The following is an 18,328-nucleotide window of genomic DNA, read 5'->3' on the forward strand; positions in this document are numbered from 1 at the left end:
TGGCAAGCACTTATTTACGGGTATTAACGATGCAAGACTGGAACGCTGCGAGGTCAGGAACTGGCTATCTACTGCAAAACACTTCTACAGTTCAGCTGGGAAACGCAGCTTCGATCCTCACTTCTATCAACACTTGCTGGTTTCTTGTATTGGACTTCCGATGCTTCCCACGAGTAAGAAAAAAAAGGGGAAAAAAAAGAAGCTTTTTGATTTTTTTTAAGAGATGTTTTCAATTTCTTTAAAATATATTTGAATCTATAAAAATACAAGAGAAAATGTTCCTCGGCAATACAAAACCTTATTATAACTCCTCTTCTGGCAGCAAAGGTTGAAAATTAAAAGATTTTATGTCATACAATTAAGGCACGGTCCATCTCTAGGCAGCTGTCTTAATACTCCACCTGTACATGCTCAAAAACATATTATTGGCAGGACAAAAACTCCCAAGTTATCCAAATAAGGAGGAAGACAAAAACAATCCAAAGTGGCTCTTTAAACTTCTTTCACTTCTTGAACGAATTTTGCTAGCTATATATTAGGTGACTACACAGCGGTCTGGAAAGGTCCCTTTTTCCTCACCAGACTCCAAATATCACCCTCCTACCCACAGAAGTCACTGGCCAGTCACTTTCATTTTTATTATCTGCCAGCCACCCAGTCTTACGGTCTTTAATGTCCCTCTGATCCTCCCATGTATTAAAAGAGAGGATTGAAAATGAGGAAAGCAATCCCTTGACCTGGAATTATTAAAGTGACAGTGCTGCTCACTGGGCACTTTGGCAAAGCAGGTTGCTTTCTACTGGAGTCAGTTACTTCATGCCATTTCTTCCCTCGTGAGAGAGGAACAAGGAGAGTTGGGAGAAGAGCTTCACAAAAGGTTCATTTTCAGAGATAATGAAGTATTAACGAAATAAAAAGCAAGCCATGAGATCAGTCCAGAGTTTCCCACTCAGAAGCGCAGCTGGTTGGCTTCAATACGAGCCTCTCTCTCTCCCTTTTTTCTGGAAAAACAAAAAGACAGAAACAGAAACGGGATAGATTTTCCTCATCTAGCTCGTTCAGAAAAAAAGTATGGAAAAGCCGGACAAGCTCCAACCGCTTCCCTTCCCCGCACGAGGACCCGTGATGCACAGGACAGGGCTCTGCTTTGCATCGTCTTCTTTAGGAGACGGAAACTGTTATTTGTGAAGGGGGCGGCTCTGCTTCGCTCTTTAACGTTCACAACTGGCATGTGCCTGTCCCCGCTCCCCCCGGGCGGGGACTCCCCGCTCCCTCCTCGCTTCTCCCGGTCCAAAAGGGACTGTCTGTGGCTTCCTGAGGCGGGACGAGGAAGAGGGGGCGGCTCAGCCAGGGGAGCACCGGGACGGGGTGCAGAGCTGGAGGAGCCGGGCTGGGTGTGAGGAAGAGGAGGATTTCCCGCGGGTTCTGAGGGATGGACACGAGGCAGGAACTGAGGGGGTGAGAGAGGGGATGGAGGTGCGGCGAAGCGAGACGCCGCCGGGGCAGGGGGGAGCTCGATGGGACAGGACGGGGAGCACGAAGGAGAGGGAAGGAGGCGGTGAGGCGGGGGGGAGCGGGTGAGGGGGGTTCGAGCGGGAAGGGGGCGCGGGGCTGAGGGGAGGGGCCGCGCGCAGCGCCCGGTGCGCGGTGCTGCGGCCCGGTAAGGGGGGGGGGGGGGGTCAGCGGGTTACCCCGAGGACTGCGCCTCCCCCCACCGAAGGCTCCTCGCTCCGCCAGGGGGAGTCCCCGCGTCCCGGCCGCCGGCTGCAGGGTCCCCGCTCAGCCCCGTCTCCATGGAGGAGCCGCCGCCGCCGCCGCCATCCGCCGCCCCTTAGCAACGGGCGCCGGGCCGCGCGCTGACCCCCGCCCGCCGGCTGGCGGCCAATCGGGAGGCGCCGTGCTGGGCAGGAGGGGAACGCCCAATCAAAGGTGGCCTCTGAAGCGGCGGGTCATGTGAGCGGGTAAGATGGCGGCGCTCGCGAGGGGAGCGTGAGGCGGGGGGAGCCATGTTGTAGGCCGCGGGGCGTTCTCGGCGGGAGCGGCTCGGTGAGGGCGGGAGCGGGGAGGGGAGGGACGGGGACGGGAGGGACGGCGGGAGCGGGTCAAGGGCGCGCAGGTCGGGGCCGGGCGCTGGCGGGACGGCCGTGAGGGTGAGCGCGGCGCGGGGGCGGCGCCGAGGGGGTTAACGGCGGTGGGTAACGGCTGCTCGCGGCTTTCGGCGGGGTTGAAACCCGGAGCGGTGTGATGGTTTCCGCTCGGAGCAGCCTAGGGGCCCCCAGCGCCTCACAGCAGCGCGCAGGGGGACGGGGAGGGCCGCGTTCGTGTCATGGCCCCTCAGGGCTCCGTGACAGCGTGTCTGCGGTTTACCTGAGGAACAGGTCTGGAGACCCTCTCCCGGACAGGGCAGCGGTAAGAGGTCCCAAGGCCGGCACGAGCCCCGCGGATCCCAGGTGGAGCCCTCCGTGCTTGTCCCTGCTTCCTCCGCTCCTGCATCCCACCACGCCGGAATCGAAGCAAGTGCGATCCTACGGATAGGCCTTAGGACACAGCCTTAAACTATAAACGGAACGTAAGGTAAGTATGACCAGCAAAGTAAGCCTGGGAAACTTTGCTCTGAGGAAAAGCATCTAGAAAAAGCACTGGAATTGCTCAGTACTGGGTTCGATCAAAAGCTGTGGTGGTGGGCTGACCTCAGCTGGCTGCCAGGGGCCCACCAGAGCTGTGCTCTTGCTCCCTGTCCATCAGCAGGACGGGGGGAGAAGATGTGATGAAAAGCTCGTGGGTTGAGATAAGGACAGGGAGATCACTCACCAGTTACTGTTATGGACAAACAGACAAGGCTTTGGGGAAATTAATTTAATTTATTGCCAATTAAACAGACTAAGATAATGATAAATAAGAACAAATCTAAAACCACCTTCCCACTACCTCTCCCTTCTTCCCAGGTTCAACTTCACTCCTGTATTCTCTACCTTCACCCCACCAGTGGCACGGGGAGATGGGGAAGGAGGGTTATGGTCAGTTTATTACGCAGTATCTCTGCTGCTCCTTCCTCCTCATGCTCTTCCCTGCTCCAGCGTGGGGTCTCTCCCACGGGAGACAGTCCTCCACAAACTTCTCCAACATGAGTCTTTCCCATGGGCTGCAGTTCTTCATGAACTGTTCCAGCGTGGGTGCCCCACAGCATCACAAGTCCTGCCAGCAAACCTGCTCCAGCATGGTCTCCTCTCTCCATGGAGTCACAGGTCCTGCCAGGAGCCTGTTCCAGTGTGGGCTTCCCATGGGGTCACAGCCTCTGTTGTGCATATCCACCTGCTCCATCATGGGGTCCTCCTCAGGCTGCAGGTGGATATCTGCTCCACTGTTAACCTTCATGGGCTGCAGAGAGGCAACTTGTATCACCATGGTCTTCTCCACAGGCTGCAGGGGAATCTCTGCTCCAGCACCTGGAGCACCTCCTCCCTTTCCTTTCTTCACTGACCTTGATGTCTGCAGAGCTGTTTCTCTCACATACTGTCTGTTCTGTCAGCTGCTGTTGTGCAGTGTTTTTCCCTGCATTTTAAAATGTTGTCCCAGAGGTGCAACCGGTGTTGCTGATGGGCTCAGCTTTGGGCAGCGGTGCGTCCATCTTGGAGCTGGCTGGAGCTGGCACGGTCGGGCATGGGGGAGGCTTCTGGCATCTTCTTACAGAAGCCACCATGCAGCCCTCCGCTACCAAAACCCTGCCACACAAACCCAGTACAACTGTACGCTGTCTGACTTGATGTATGTTTCTGGCTAAGAGTCCCAATTAAAAAAAAAGTTGTGGAATATAAAAGCAGAGTAGATATCTTTGTGATTGCTTAAAATCTTTACAAAGTGTGAATTTATTTGTTTGGGTTTTTTTTAAGGTTCTGTTTGACAGTTAAGTCAATTTAAACCTGGAGTACTGCCAAAAACCTGTTAGTGACCTCCCTTGTGCTGCACGCATTAGGGATCACTGTGTTAGGTGATCTAGCGGGAAAAAACAAGTACGCTGCCTGTCATTCCTCTGAACAGTTTTCATCTGTGTGTTTCCTGATCCAGGCTGCTGTACGGCCTCAGGGTTGGAAGTGCTCGGGCAGGAGTGTCTGGAGGGTGAGACGGCCCGTTTTCATCGCAGCAAGTAATGAAGTTGGCTTAGAGCGATTGTCAAAGCACAGCTGCGACATCACTAAGGGAAGCAGCAGTTCAGTAGGGTTCATGTAGCCATAAATATCATGGGCTTCTGTGGCTGGATTGTGCCCTTTGCATCTGAAAACTCTGCTGCGACAAACAGGAAATGCGTTTGTGATTGCATAGTGCCAAAAGAGTCTAAATGTTTATGTGATACGTACTGGGGCTGTGTAACTTTGATTACATTTGTTTGTTTGTTCCTTGTGATCCAGGACTTCAAGATGACAGGAAGAGAGTTTCTTGAACTAGATTCTCCACAGCAAAGACTATATTTGGAAAGATTTAAGCAGATGGAAGTCGTAGAAAAGATACTCAATGAGCTTCCTAAAGCAGATCAGTAAGTGCTGGTAAAATAAATGAAAATAAGGACATCAAACATTTCAAGTCTTTTGGAGGCTTTTCTTTTCCCTTACTCTTGTATTGCAAATCTTTCTTGCAGTTCTAAAAGTATTTAATTGTGAAGATGCTTATTACTGTCCAGAACAGAAAACTTATTTTGTGTTTTATAAATATGGTTAGTTCACTGTTATCTCTGGCCCTGCTCACCTGGTTCCTGGCACGCACTTCCCTGTGCTTAAGGTTCTGGGATGGCTCCTCAGCCCTGGCTGGCTCTGGGCATTCATACCATCCTGTGCTAGAGCTAATAAATTTTCTAGGAAACTGAAATGTTGGAGAGCATAAGGCAGGTACTTTTTTGGTTCTGCAGGAGGCATCTTGTGTCCTGCAGGGCTGGCCCGGGGCCAGAACTGAGTGAGCATCCACCTGCTAGTTTCTGCATTTCATTCTGCACTGCTCCCTGTTTCAGGAAGGCGAGACTGAGGTATCCAGGTGGCGGTGGTGGACGAGTCAGCAGGGTTCTGTGCAGCACAAAAACAGCTAAATGCCTTCTGGGCCTCACAAACAACCTTTTTGTGTTTTGTGATACTGCGTTTCCCTGCAAAACCTTACTGAAGCTGAGCTGGTTCTGCAAGGAGCTGTTTGGACGTGTGTATCATCTTGGATAAATTCTGTATAAATAAGAGTAAGCAGAAGCTTCTATTTTATTAGACAAAATTGCTGCCTAAACAAACTGCTGGTGGTAAGACAGGGCCTCCCCACACAGGTGAGAAAGAAAACCAGAAGAGCTGGGGAGCTAAGCGGGAGGCAGATACCTCAGTGGTGAGGTGGTAACGTCTCGATAGAAACTGTGGAACTCAGAGACTGCTGGGCCTGGGAAAGAAACAGCTGCCGGGGGTGTGAGCCTTTATTTGAAACTGCCCTGGCAGGACTTAAAGTTTGTATATCCAGAGGGGAGATCAGTAATGGCTGGAAGGGAAGAGGAAGCTGGTTTGCAGAATCCGTACTCAGGACGTTCTGTGAGTGACATCGGGTATTGGGAGAACAGTGATTTGAAAAGCAAATAGGTCTCTTCCTTTTTAAAATCCCCTAAAAAGAAGCATGGCTCCTAAATAAGGGCAAGAGAGATCTGACCAGTCAAGATCTTGTGCTATATAGCATCAGAGTCGAATTATTAGTAGCTCATTTTCATGTTTGAATAGCTGGTATGTGCCAAGAATGAAAGTATTTTCCTATCCAAAATGAGAAATAGCTGGTGTCATTGATGTCAGATGTTTGAATGTTTTAGGTTTCGCAGAATGAGCACCGACGTCTCTGAAGCCTTTTTTGTATGGTTTGTCAGTGCTTAATGTTACTCTAAGAATTAAAATCTGGAAGAGTTTTAAATAGGTGGATTTCTTAAAATCATGTGTTTTAATTGCTAATTGGCTTGGAGATTGTCACATCTGATAATTTTGCAAATAAACGTGACGTTTGGCCTAGCATAGATTTCGTGACCGGTTAAGCATTTTATGTCCTTGGGGGCTTTAGGGGCAAATCCAACTTATGACACGCTTTAAAAATGCACTTTTAACATAATAATGTCGGTACAGCCTCAGAATCAGAGTCCCTGCCAGTTAATTGCATCGCCTGGCAATAGTTGTCATTTCAGGCGTTTTAGATTTGTGGGAACTTAAAGCAAAGAGTTGTTTCCATTATCCAGCTGTCCGTGCCAGGTGTAACACTGAAGATGATGCACAGCTTCCTCCTGCGGGTCAAACGAAACAGCTCACGAACTGCTCGTCGGGCTGTAAAACTGGCGGGCTCTCCTGTTCCTTCTCTTGCCTCGCCTGCTGTGGTGGAACGCACGGAAACGGGAACGGTTTGTCTAGACAGTAAATGCTGACTGTCTCTGACCAGACTTTGTTCCGTTCTGCCTTCACCATCTTACAGATTGCAACAGGAGCAGCTGCCCTGAACCCTACGCTAAAAACATGCTCCATACCAGAATCCAATCCCTCTGTTATCAGGGAAAAATAGAAGCTCTAGTTCTGTAAACCAGTATGTGACCTTTAACTAGCGTAACCTCCCAGCAAGGTAGGACCTTAAATTTGTGTGTTCCATGCACACAAGGAGGGCTTGGAGCCCTTCAGCCTGCAGAGTCACTACAAACCGTCTGCCAGCAGCTGCTGAGATCCTTACTGCGAGATCCCAGTTGCCATAGTTGTCCCACTTGATCTGTTCTGTGAGCTCTTATGTTGAAACTAAATCTGTGCTTTTGAGTAAGCAGGATAGAAACAAGGCTGATTACAGGACCTAGCTGTGATTTTATATATATTTATATTTTTATATATTTATTTATTTATAGGAAATGTTCTCCTTGGAAACATGCTGATTAGGAGAGCAAATTTCATGAAGTTTCTATTAACCATAAAAAAACCCACAAACAAACAAAAAACACACACACACACAAAAAAAAAACACACACCAATTTGTAGAAAAGGCTTCTCAGCCTTTCTGTCACTTCATTCTGGAGGTGTGTGTAAAAATTTGGGAATAGAGGGATGCTGTTCTGGTTGCTTTTGGAAGTAGTTACTCTCCATTTTGCACCAGTGACATTTACACAACTTACCTCTTATTGCAGGATATTCAGAAGAGAATTGCAGCACTGAATAAATCAAACTTTTTTACAGTTCTCAATTGCTGAAGCGACTTTTGTCTTTCACAGGAACCTTTGTAATCATGGACCGTACTTCCTCGCGGCAAACTCCAGCTTATGCGGCTTAGCAGCAAATAACTTCTTCAGGAACATCCTCCATGTCAGAAGAGCTTTCCTCGTGTCTGCTTTGCCAATGGCTGTTATTCCGTTTATTTCAACAGCAGCAGTTTATGAAGTTTTTGTGCGTGAGCCTTTATTTTCAGGTAAAAAACCTCATTATTCCTTGTTTTCAAAAGGGCTTTGTTTCCTGTCCGCAATGTAACACTAGAGGAGCTTTTCCTCCCTGCACAATAGTGGTGTTGAACGGTTGTGGTCTTGAAACACCTCCGTTTGTAAAGCAGGGTTTGAAAACCAGATTATCTAATGCGTTGAGCAGCTGTGAGTTCTTGAAGTTGAGTGGGAAAGGAGATACGGATGCGTATTTCTGTGTGTTTATTAAAAGAATTCCGTTACGCATCACTGATTTTTAGCATTCTTCACTCAAAGTCATGTCAAAGTGACTGCAACGAAGCAGTTCAGTTTCCCCCATCTGTGGGATTTCATTTGAAGGTCAACTTCAGAGTGATAAATTCTTCATGGGTTGGAGTGCGAGTAGTTTGGTTTGGTTTGTGGGGTTTTGTGGGTTTTTTTGTTTGCAAAATGAAGAGTCCGTCTTCCAAAATTTCTTGCCTCCCTGTAGAACTTGGCCATTTCTGCTGTGCACCTGCGGCCGTGTTGTTGTGCGCTGCTTGTGTTGGAGCTGTGTGAATATTGGCAGAGAAATGTCGTTTGTGTGAATATTGGCAGAGAAATGTCGCTTGTCGTGCAGGTGATCTAAGCTGTGAGCTCTGCGCTGTGGTCAGAGGAGGAATAACGGGGGCTGTGGTGGGTGCTCTCTATCCCATTTTCCTGGCTCTCCCTCTGAACGCAAGCCTCACAGCCAGGTACGTCTTCGTAACCTGCAATGAGTGAAATGTATTTGTTGGTCAAATCTTCAGTTCTCAGTTTAAATTCTGTGGATTTTTACACACCTGTCGTCTCGTAGGCTTCTAGTAAAGGGAAGGGGATTTACATTAAGGTCGTCTAATTACAAGGCAGAGTTCAGAAGTGCTACACTGAGCCTTCACAGCGTAACAGGATCTGTGAAGTGAGACACTGTAAAGCACCTGTGTTTAGCTGCAACCTTACAAGCCACCTGCGATGTGCCTGGGTGTGTGGAATTGTGGCTGCCATCCCACCAAGCAGCAAAGGTGGCTGCCATCCCACCAAGCAGCAAAGGTGGCTGCCATCCCACCAAGCAGCAAAGGTGGCTGCCATCCCACCAAGCAGCAAAGGTGGCTGCCATCCCACCAAGCAGCAAAGGTGGCTGCCATCCCACCAAGCAGCAAAGGTGGCTGCCATCCCACCAAGCAGCAAAGGTGGCTGCCATCCCACCAAGCAGCAAAGGTGGCTGCCATCCCACCAAGCAGCAAAGGTGGCTGCCATCCCACCAAGCAGCAAAGGTGGCTGCCATCCCACCAAGCAGCAAAGGTGGCTGCCATCCCACCAAGCAGCAAAGGTGGCTGCCATCCCACCAAGCAGCAAAGGTGGCTGCTTGGTGCTGTTTGGCCAAGAGACCTCACTGATCCTGGGTTGTGCCTGGCAGCCAAAGTCCCTGGCAGGTGGAATTCTGTGGATTGGGTCAGAGCACAGTGAGGGGATGGTGGGACTTGGTGAGATGCCAGTACGTGGTCAGGATGGTTTATAGCATTTATCCAGAGCTCAGCACCACCAGGTGAATTTGACTTAGGAGAGGAAGGAGAGAATGAATTGCTACCTAAATACTTTTAATGACTTTAACACTGTTTATGTTGTTTAGGTATTCTTCATCTCCCTTGCCAGGGAAAGAAAATCTGTTACGCTACTGGCTCACAACTGCTCAGCCTGTTTTCAGAAAGATGAGTCTGGGTGTACTTATACAGCTTATAACTGGATTATATCTTGCCACTAAACATCACGGAATATATGTCAAAATACTGCAGCAGATGAGCGCTAGCAGAGATCCTGAAGAGTTACAAGGATGAAGTTAAGCAACTTTTCAATTGCCTTGGATAAGTAGCCATAATAAAGAGGGAAAGAAGTTGTTGCTTGCTGTCGTCTTTAACAGAAAAACAAAGTTAAGACTGCATGGGCATTCTTTTCAGTTCAGAACTTAAATGCAAGTTAAGTTTTTCATTATGTCCAGCTTAGTGTACACACCTGAATAACAGCTTTATAGTGACAGGGTTTTTTTCTTTGGAAATGGAGGAAAAAAGAAAGGCATTTCTATTGCCTGCTTAGTGTTTGGCTCTAAGGTGATGCTACATCTTTTAGAAGCTGCATAAATGAGTATTATTGAAAAAGGGGTTTTCTTCATAATACAAATCACAGTGATTTAAAAAAAAAAAAAGAAAAAAGGGGAGTGGTGGAAAACAAGGCAAGTTTTTTTCTAGAGGTTCCTCCAAATCTGAGTATTTTTCTCCCTGAACTTTCCTCCATCCTGCTAGCACAGAATTTCTGTCACAAGATTACCCCATCCAGGCGGTTACAAGGGTCGCTCTATACACTGCAGAGAACACTCAGCACAGAGCAATTGAGCGATGGCTCTGTCAGACTTTCTAGCACAGACACCAAGGGACAAAAAAAAAAAGCCTAGTCCAAACAAACTTTATTTGAACAAACCAGTTTGCCTTGAAACTAGACTTTTCCTAGAGCAAGGAACTGTGTTGAGAGGCCTCAGATGGCTGGTCCTGTTACTGTGGTGCCTCGGTTACCTCTAGTTTTAAGATGAATGGTCCAGAGTAATTAATTTACAGGTCAGGTTTGTCTGCACATTGACAACCGTATGTTCTAGAGCAATGCAAACTGCTCATTTTCCTACTGCATGAGCTAAATTCAGTGTATTCTGCAGTTTGAGAACTAAATAAGGAGTTTTCGTACAGGAGCGATCGTCTCAATCTGATGTATGGTCTGAACTGCAAAACCTGTGCGATACCAATCAGCAATCAGGGACACTTCAATAAAATTCTAGTATCCCCTGAGATGCACAAGGAAATATCTATTAATGAGAATTAAGAATTCAGCATCAAGCCCCTTAATTGGCTTGGTTTAAAACTTATGGTCTCACACTGCTGAAAAATGTATTGGAGGAGTTTCATTGTGTTTATCTACTATTTCCTTACAAATCTGTTGTTACAGCAGGAAAATCATGCACTCTGTTTCTCTCTAACCGGGAGCAGTGGCCTGATTTGTACAGGGAAGCAGCAAAGCCAGAATACCTCCTCAGCAGTTGTGAGGTAAAGTTAGTTTAGTTTTCCTTAATTCCAAGTATTGTACCGTGAGGTGTTCCAATACTGGCTGCATCTGAACAGACATCTGGGCCTTACCTTTGTCACCCCAACTCGAGAGATTCTCACGGAGCAAGTATTTTACAAGAGAGTGAATTACAGTATCTCCAGAAGTCATCAGACTTTAAGAAACAGAACCACTTACCTGTGATGATAAAAACACAAAATAAAGCTATGACTTTGCAATAGTGCCTTCAAGAATGAAAATGAATGGTGCAGTGATTATCGGGAGCATTTAACAAGATATATTATAAGTAGATCCTAGTAGAATCATAGAATGGTTTGGGTTGGGAGGGACCTCAAAGATCATCTAGTTGCAACCCCCCTGCCCTGGGCAGGGAAACCCTCCACTATACCAGGTTGCCCAAAGCCTCATCCAACCTGGCCTTGAACACTTCCAGGGATGGGGCATCTACAACTTCTCTGAGCAACCTGTTCCAGTGCCTCACCACCCTCTGAGTGAAAAATTTCTTCCTTATATATAATCTAAATCTCCCCTCTTTCAGTTTGAATCCATTGCCCCTTGTCCTATCACTACACGGCCTTGCAAAAAGTCCCTCTCCAGCTTTCCTGTAGGCCCCCTTTAAGTACTGGAAGGCTGCTAGATCACCCTAGAGCCTTCTCTTCTCCAGGCTGAACAGCCCCAACTCTCTCAGCCTGTCTTCATAGCAGAGGTGCTCCAGCCCTCGGATCATCTTCGTGGCCTCCTCTAGACCCGCTCCAGCAGCTCCATGTCCTTGTGCTGGGGACTCCAGAGCTGAACACAGTATTTCAGGTGGGAGTACTTTTTAAAGTGTGAGATTCAAAACCATCTTCCATTTCATGTACTATTATAATTTTGGTACCAATTCAAGTGGTAATTATTCTCCGAGTAATCAAAATGCACATTCTGATACTTATGATCTGACTCGGACAAACCGTATTTTTTTAGGTATTAATTTCTTGGGGTGAAAGGTGAGGATTGTATGTAACAAGGAAACAAAAAAAATCACATTCCTTGATGGTTTTTAGTAAGTTGCAAAGACTGATATTTGTTTCCAGCATAACTGATGAATACACAGACTGCAAATGTGCATTTTAAGTGTTCAGCGTTGGTCACGTCAGAGGTCAGCTCTACGCTCCTTAGGCCAAGAGGTTTATAAAAACGGAAACTTTCCAAGTGGACACTGCGTACTTCTCCTAAAACAACTAGGGGAAAGAAAAGAAAAGTTCTCGTAAGCAAGTTAAAGAATAAAGACTGAAACTACTTCAAAATTCAGGACACCAAGATGCCGTCAGTTCTAGCATGTGTGCGTGTGAAGGAAAATTTCCTCATGGAAATCTGGAAGCACTCCTTCCATTCTCCGTTTCACAGGCAGGATATAATGTACTGTGTACAACTCTCCAGGAAGTCAAAGGATGAGCTTTTACTCGTTCGTGGCCTCCTACCAACTGCAACAAACTCCTTGCAAACAAACACTGCCTCCCTGTCCGAAAATCCGAGTCGGAACAGGTTTTGGTCATGCCCGTTCTTCTGCCGTTGCAATAGGAACAGGCCAGTCGCAGACTGCGTCACACAACGGCTTTTACTGCAATCTTGGAAGAACGTGTCTAATACACAACCTGTATCGAGGGACTTCCGGCAACTCCCAGTCTGAAGTAGAATCATAGAATGGTGAGGGTTGGAAGGGACCTCAAAGATCATCTAGTTCCAACCCCCCTGCCATGGGCAGGGAAACCCTCCACCACACCAGGTTGCCCAAAGCCTCATCCAGCCTGGCCTTGAACACTGCCAGGGATGGGGCATCTACTGCCAAAAGAACGCCGGGAGACCGGCTATAGATAAAATCAACAGAAACACTGGAAAAGCACTAATTTAATCTTCTCTATGTACCATTTGTGATGCTGAATCTCAACATTACAAGCTGTTCTGGAGCCCCCTGCAAACGATACCCTCATCTCCCCTGTGCCTGCCCTAGCCCAGCTCCTGGCATCCTCTGGCCAAGGAGCAAAGGCAGAATTCTTTCTCCAGATCTCCATATGCCACTTAAACTGGTTGAAAAACCGTAGAACAAGCTACTGTCCATGTGCAATTTTACACACGGTGTTCTTTAAACGCAGAACCCATTTGAACCTCTCCCATATCCAACATATCCTGCAGACATTTGCAGCCTAATAGCAAATACAACCCTACAAAGAGTATTGTTGGTTCTAGTAGAAAACCTCTTTGACTACAAGCTCTAGAGAACATTAAGTTTTCAAAATCAGTAAATTTACCAAAATCTTTGTGTTTTGCAACAGATCTGAGTTTCACAGGGAAAACTGATTACCGTTTTGACAAGTGGGATGAGAAATCCAATAACCTGGAAGTACCAAGGGATGCCAAGTGTTGAAATATGGTTCCCTACATTTACTTGGCTATTATCTCTCCAGGCAGCTCAAGATTGCAGAAACACCAATTTGTTTTTTTCCTCTCAGATGCTGCTAAGCTCTTCAGAGGAAAGAGGGAAGTTAATTTAGAATGCTGCTAAGAGTCACAGCACCGGAATCAAACTGTAAAGGACTAACAGACAACTGAGCATGAAATTGTTTCTTATTTAAATGCTAAATCGTCTTCAAGTGGCTGTGAGGTGGAGAAATACTAGAAGATGAAGGTAGCGTATCAGTTTCACACTGATGGCACTCGGGCCTGTGGTACGTACAGTTTAACATTCAATGCTCAACAACATATTTTCTACAACTGGAGGCCAAAAAAGGCAGAGCGGGCCAGTGCACTTTTAAATTTTTAAAGCAAAGTTTTTTGTGAAATGTTGCTTTTTATCAAGCTGCAGACTACTTTGACTAGAACACCTGGATGCCAGGGAAGCCAGCACGCTATTTTAAACGGCTCTCTACGAATAAAGCATTTAAGATTAACTGAAATCAGACTACAGCATGTGGCTCACTCTGGAGCTTTAAAACTGTTCTGTCCATCAGCACCTTCAAACCTGTTATGCTCAGTCCAGCATATAGCATGGAAGTAAGAATCTGATGAAAGATCATGGTTTTTACGACGTATTATTAACCACTGGTCAAACTTCAGAACCTAAAAATGGGACAGAAAGGAGGAAGATGCCAATAGACCAGGGAAGCCTTTGTGCAAGTATTCTACTCCTCCATGGTTCGTTGATCAAACATATCCACATTAATAAAATACTAAGAAAGGAAAACAGCTGTAAAATACAAGGAGTGGCGAGTCTCAGAAGTACAGCTGTCTTCGGTTCAAGGAATAAAGCCTTTGGTTTGTCCTCACCATGGAATTACGTGAAAGACAGATGAGTAAGAACATTTCTCCTGCATATCCTGATCCATTCTATCTTGTTCTCCAGCAGATGACCTACACTGACAGCAATAGCATTTCCCCCTGTCTGGTTTCCCATTTTGTGTAACAAAGCACTCAACTAAAGCAAGGCATTAATGAGAAGATACAAAACATTTGAGCCCGTAAACTGAAAGATCGACAAGTCTGATTTTATTATGATATTGTATTCTTTATCTGGATGGCACATATTACAACGAAACATTTACAATATCTTTTCAAGTATTAAGTTATTTCATTTCAAGGCTTCCACTTCAAAAAGCTACATGAATAATACACCATACAGATAGTACAGTCGGTCAGAGTTTCAGGCAACTTCCTCCCCTCTATTTGGTTTAAATATGTTCAGTAGGCACTAGAAATGCCTGCAGCCACTTACGTTCTTGGGACTTGACCTTGTTCTCGTACCGGTATACATCGTTTTGCATGTCAGAAAATCAGCTACTCTCGGACACAGCTCACAGGTAGTTTCGTGACTACAGTGATGTGCAGGTTCACGACAGAGACCAGAACTGAGCCCCTGACCCCTACCATTCAGCAGTGATGCAAAAAGAAAGAATGCATATTCAAGTTAACTTACAAACAACTTCTGCCATTGTAACATCTCGTACTTGCTACATTAGTGTTTCTCTTTTATCAAGCACCTGAAACTTCAAAACAAAGCACGTTCATGAAGTCTGAGCTAGGCAGATAGAGCCTAGGTTGGATCTACTAACTCAATTATTTCCATTTTGCGTATCAGTCAGTACAGGCCTTGATGGTTAACTCTGATTCCTGTGGCACTGGTATAACCCACCAACTACAGCAGGTGACACAATTTAAGACTGAAACTCTTGAGTAGTCCTGTTGATGCCACCCCAGAGGTGTAAGGTAACACATATCCCACTAAGTCTCCTTTGTGCTGGCAGTATACCCTGAACAGATGGAATTCTGCATACAGTGGAGTAAAACCTGTTTGATAGGCTATTGTCTTTTAAAACAAAACATCTTGGATGACAGTAAATGATCCCAGCATTCAACTTTTTTTTTTTTTTTAAACCAAAGACAGCAAAAGCCCTGTTACCTCTTTATTCTCATTTCTTATACTACCTTTTAAAATAAAGCAGGAAATGTGGCCAGCAGCTGGTCCCGTCTCTTCTGCCCCAACACAGCTGAATCCACTTTAGCATAAAGAAAAACAAGGATGCTAAATACACATATACTTTATCACACAGTGATGTTTCACAAAGAAAAATCAAACTCCTTTTATACTGACGAACACTTGATGGGGTCTATCACCAACAAAGCAAGAGACTGGGAGAAAATGCTTTCACCTTCTACTCAGCCTTAAAAACAAAATTTAAGGCTTTTAAGAAACAAGACTTCAGAAGCACTAAATAGAATTTTTAAAAAAGAAGTTTATAAATGAAACCGGTTTAGAAAAGTCTGTTCTTTGTGAAACCTCACTTTACATATTATCATTTTCACAATCCTTCTTCCCCCAACTGACATACGTATTAACAACCTAAACATCATAATACAACTGAAGAAACAACCCACTCATCTTTTGTGATGGGGAGAAACACTGACTAGTACAGAAAAACACACGCTATTGTCTGTCAAACTATTTTTCTTCCTATCTCAGTTAATTATGGAGCATTTTTCAAATCATTAGCCTCAAGATACCTATTTGCTCACCTCCAGACTGTGCTTAATTATATAAAAGTTACAGATTTCTCGATACTGTAAGAGGCTAAATGAAGAACTCTACAGTAAAATTAAGCACATGCATGTAACATGCAATATCTTGAAAATTTAAAGCTACTTTGAAGTAACATAGGAATTTCAGTGTGCATGGGCACAGAGATTTACTTATGGGAAGCTAAAGTAACGAGTTACTTCGATGCACTGCATTCTTCAAACCGCAATTCTCGTTAGAGGTCCATGCAAAAAAAGTGACTCCTCTACACTAGGATTCCACTGTACAGGTATAACCAGTGTTCGGGTTCTGTTTAATCGAGCAAAACTCCACATCACGAATCAGAGCAAGCTAGAGAAGGGCTCTGTAAAGGCACCGTGCATCCCTAACACTAAACTGTATTTTAAACCAACAGGCCACAAATTCTTTTTTTTTTTCTCCATTTAAAAAGCAATTTACTCAGTTTTGGGACAGTCCCCTATGATAAAAGGCTGTAAATGTCACATCCCCCTTATTAGCATATCTTCCCTTTTCAGCTCATCGGATGCTCAGTTTAATGGAAAATTTCTATTTCAAATAGCACAAGCATTTACTTTTTAATTCAAAATGTAGCTCGTGTATCAGCTACTACGTGCATATTCATTTAAAACAGGAAAAGAGGAAAACAGCTAATTAGAATGACGTGACTGTAATTTTAATTATTAGTTATCATCTGGAGCTAGAAACATTTTGGCAGAGTAGGCCAAGGACCAGAGAAATCATTTCCTGAACCAGTCATTACAAGAGACTGGCATAAGCAAAGCAAGCTGTCTGATACCGCATTATGGGAATATATGGATCCTTACCAGGTTGCGAGGTGGAAAACGACTGTTCTTTAACCCCTACACAACGGAGCCTGGCAGGGCAAGCACCTAAAAGAGAAACTGTCAGAGAAGTTTTAATAGTAATGTATAACTGAGATGCAGTACAATTTCATATGCATGCTTTCTTTTGCCGATCGTTACTATTTTCTTAAGTCTGTCCAGTCACGATGTCTTAATGAAGTTTTTGGTTTGTTTTTTCTAAGCAAGCATTTTCGGCTCCTCAGGATAAGCAGGCGAGACATTATCTGACTCAAGCCCGGGTAGTCAGCGTTATCTCTACTGGCAACTGCGAAGTGGAGCCGAGCACACCTTCACGCGTCAGGTCGGCATCATCTTTTCCCCCGAGTGCTGCGAACGGGCTCTGGCGGCACCTCCGCGTGTACGCGCGTGTCAGTTTGCACGACAATCACCGCACGCCAAACAGGCTCAGACCACTGCCGTCCGCACGCCAGATTTACATCACCTTTAACCGAGGCCAACAATCTGGCTCCCAATGTGCCGTTCGAGAGATTTTTTTATTCTTTTTTTTTCCTGTTACCCTGGCCACTTAAGTGCCAGGCTTCCCTCTCTGCATCTCCCCCAACACCACCCCATCGCCACTGTACTTTTTTTTTTTTTTGCCGCCGCCGCACCATCGCCTGCTTCCTCCGCCACGACGCGAGGCCCCTAAGGGCGAGAACCCCACGAGTACTTGCAGCAGGTACTTGACCCTACATTTTGAAGGAGGCCGCCGCCCGCCGAGCACAGATGGAGCAGAACTCCACCGACACCTGATCCCGGTCCACGTGGAGGCAGATCCCGCCGGGGGCCGCCCACTCCTCCTCCGTCTCAGTCCCCACCGCCGCCGCCTCCCGCAGGCCGGGGGGCCGGGAGCTGGGCAGGGCGTAGTCGTGGTCGCTGCTCTCGCCGGTGGGCTGGAGGTGCTGGTGCTGATGGCGGCGGGGGCTGCCCGTGTCCCTGAAGAGGCTGGTGCTGAGCTGCAGCCCGCCGGCGCGGATCCCGGCTAAGCGGCTCAGGAGCTGCCCTAAGGCGCTCTGGTTCGCCAGCACGGCCCGCAGGTAGCTGCTCTCCCGCTCCAGCTCTCGCAGGCGGCGGCTCAGGCCGCGGTTGCGGTCCCGCAGCTGCCGGTTCTCGGCAGCCAGGCCCTGGAGGCGGCTCTCCAGCCCCAGCACGTACTGCTTCTTCTTCAAACGGTTCAGCCGCGCCGCCGCCGCCGCCTTCAGCCGGCTCCCTGCCCCGCCGCTCCTCCGCCCGGGCGCCGCCGGCCTCTGGCCCTGGCCCGGCGGGGGAAGAGGCTCCGGCTCCCGCAGAAGCAGCCGCTCAACTCCGCGTCCAGGTCCCAGTCCGGCCGGGCCGCCTCCAGCAGGTCTCCCAACTCCAGCCCCGGGAACCAGTCCTCTTGCTCCCACACCTCCAGCGGGCCACCGGGCGCCTCCGCTTCCTTCTCCTGCCGCCGCGGCTCCAGGGCGCCCGCCTCCCGCCGCGGCGGCTGCTGTTGTTTGGGCCGCGCGGGGCCCGGATCCCCTTCCCCGCCGCCATCCCGCCCTCTCGGGGCCTGCCCCGCGCCGGAGAGCGGCCAGACGGCGTCCGAGGGGCTCGCTCCGCCGGAGGAGGCCGCCAGCAGCTGGGTGAGGCTGTGGCGCATGGCGGCGGAGCGGGGGGCCCGGCGGGGCGGGACGGAGCCGGAGGGGAGCGGAGCGGAGCGGGGCGAGACGGCAGCGCGGCGCTCCCGCCGCGGGGCCTGTCGGGAAGCGGCGCGCGAGGCGGGAGGGGAGGGGAGGGGGCGCCTCGCGACTGCGCCCGCGCGCGGGAAAGCGGCGGCGGCTGTTGGGCGGGTGACGGGGGATGTGTGTGAGGGGGGGGGGGGGGGGGGGGGGG

General features: G+C 47.8%; 2 protein-coding genes across 4 annotated transcripts; one reads left to right on the forward strand and one right to left on the reverse strand.

Annotated features, from left to right (window-relative positions):
* The first annotated feature begins 1,944 nt into the window (after positions 1-1,944).
* On the forward strand, positions 1,945-9,330 carry LOC104384229 (transmembrane protein 126A). 3 transcript variants are annotated; one of them, XM_086614566.1, is made up of 7 exons: positions 1,991-2,046; positions 2,379-2,574; positions 4,066-4,144; positions 4,407-4,531; positions 7,238-7,431; positions 8,037-8,151; positions 9,066-9,330. In XM_086614566.1, the coding sequence occupies exons 4-7, from the start codon at positions 4,416-4,418 to the stop codon at positions 9,268-9,270; spliced, it is 630 nt and encodes a 209-aa protein (XP_086470692.1). In that variant the 5' UTR covers positions 1,991-2,046; positions 2,379-2,574; positions 4,066-4,144; positions 4,407-4,415; the 3' UTR covers positions 9,271-9,330. The 3 variants fall into 3 exon arrangements, with proteins under 3 accessions (XP_086470683.1, XP_086470692.1, XP_086470676.1); XM_086614557.1 differs by lacking the exons at positions 1,991-2,046; positions 4,066-4,144 and adding an exon at positions 1,945-1,961; XM_086614550.1 differs by lacking the exon at positions 4,066-4,144.
* A 5,404-nt stretch (positions 9,331-14,734) lies between these two features.
* Positions 14,735-18,095, reverse strand: CREBZF (CREB/ATF bZIP transcription factor). Its single transcript, XM_086614577.1, is given in 4 exon segments — positions 14,735-15,069; positions 16,433-16,510; positions 17,165-17,753; positions 17,756-18,095. Coding segments are annotated over 3 exon segments (978 nt in total). The 3' UTR covers positions 14,735-15,069; positions 16,433-16,461.
* Positions 18,096-18,328: the final 233 nt, after the last annotated feature.

Source organism: Tauraco erythrolophus, chromosome 1, assembly GCF_009769465.1.
Source record: "Tauraco erythrolophus isolate bTauEry1 chromosome 1, bTauEry1.pri, whole genome shotgun sequence".
NCBI lineage: Eukaryota > Metazoa > Chordata > Aves > Musophagiformes > Musophagidae > Tauraco > Tauraco erythrolophus.

Bases quoted from the DNA above. Each gene is read 5' to 3' on its own strand.
- LOC104384229 (XM_086614557.1), top strand. From the start codon at position 4,416: ATGACAGGAAGAGAGTTTCTTGAACTAGATTCTCCACAGCAAAGACTA. The intron at 4,532-7,237 runs GTAAGTGCTGGT...TGTCTTTCACAG, and splicing joins GAGCTTCCTAAAGCAGATCA to GAACCTTTGTAATCATGGAC. The intron at 8,152-9,065 runs GTACGTCTTCGT...TATGTTGTTTAG, and splicing joins AACGCAAGCCTCACAGCCAG to GTATTCTTCATCTCCCTTGC.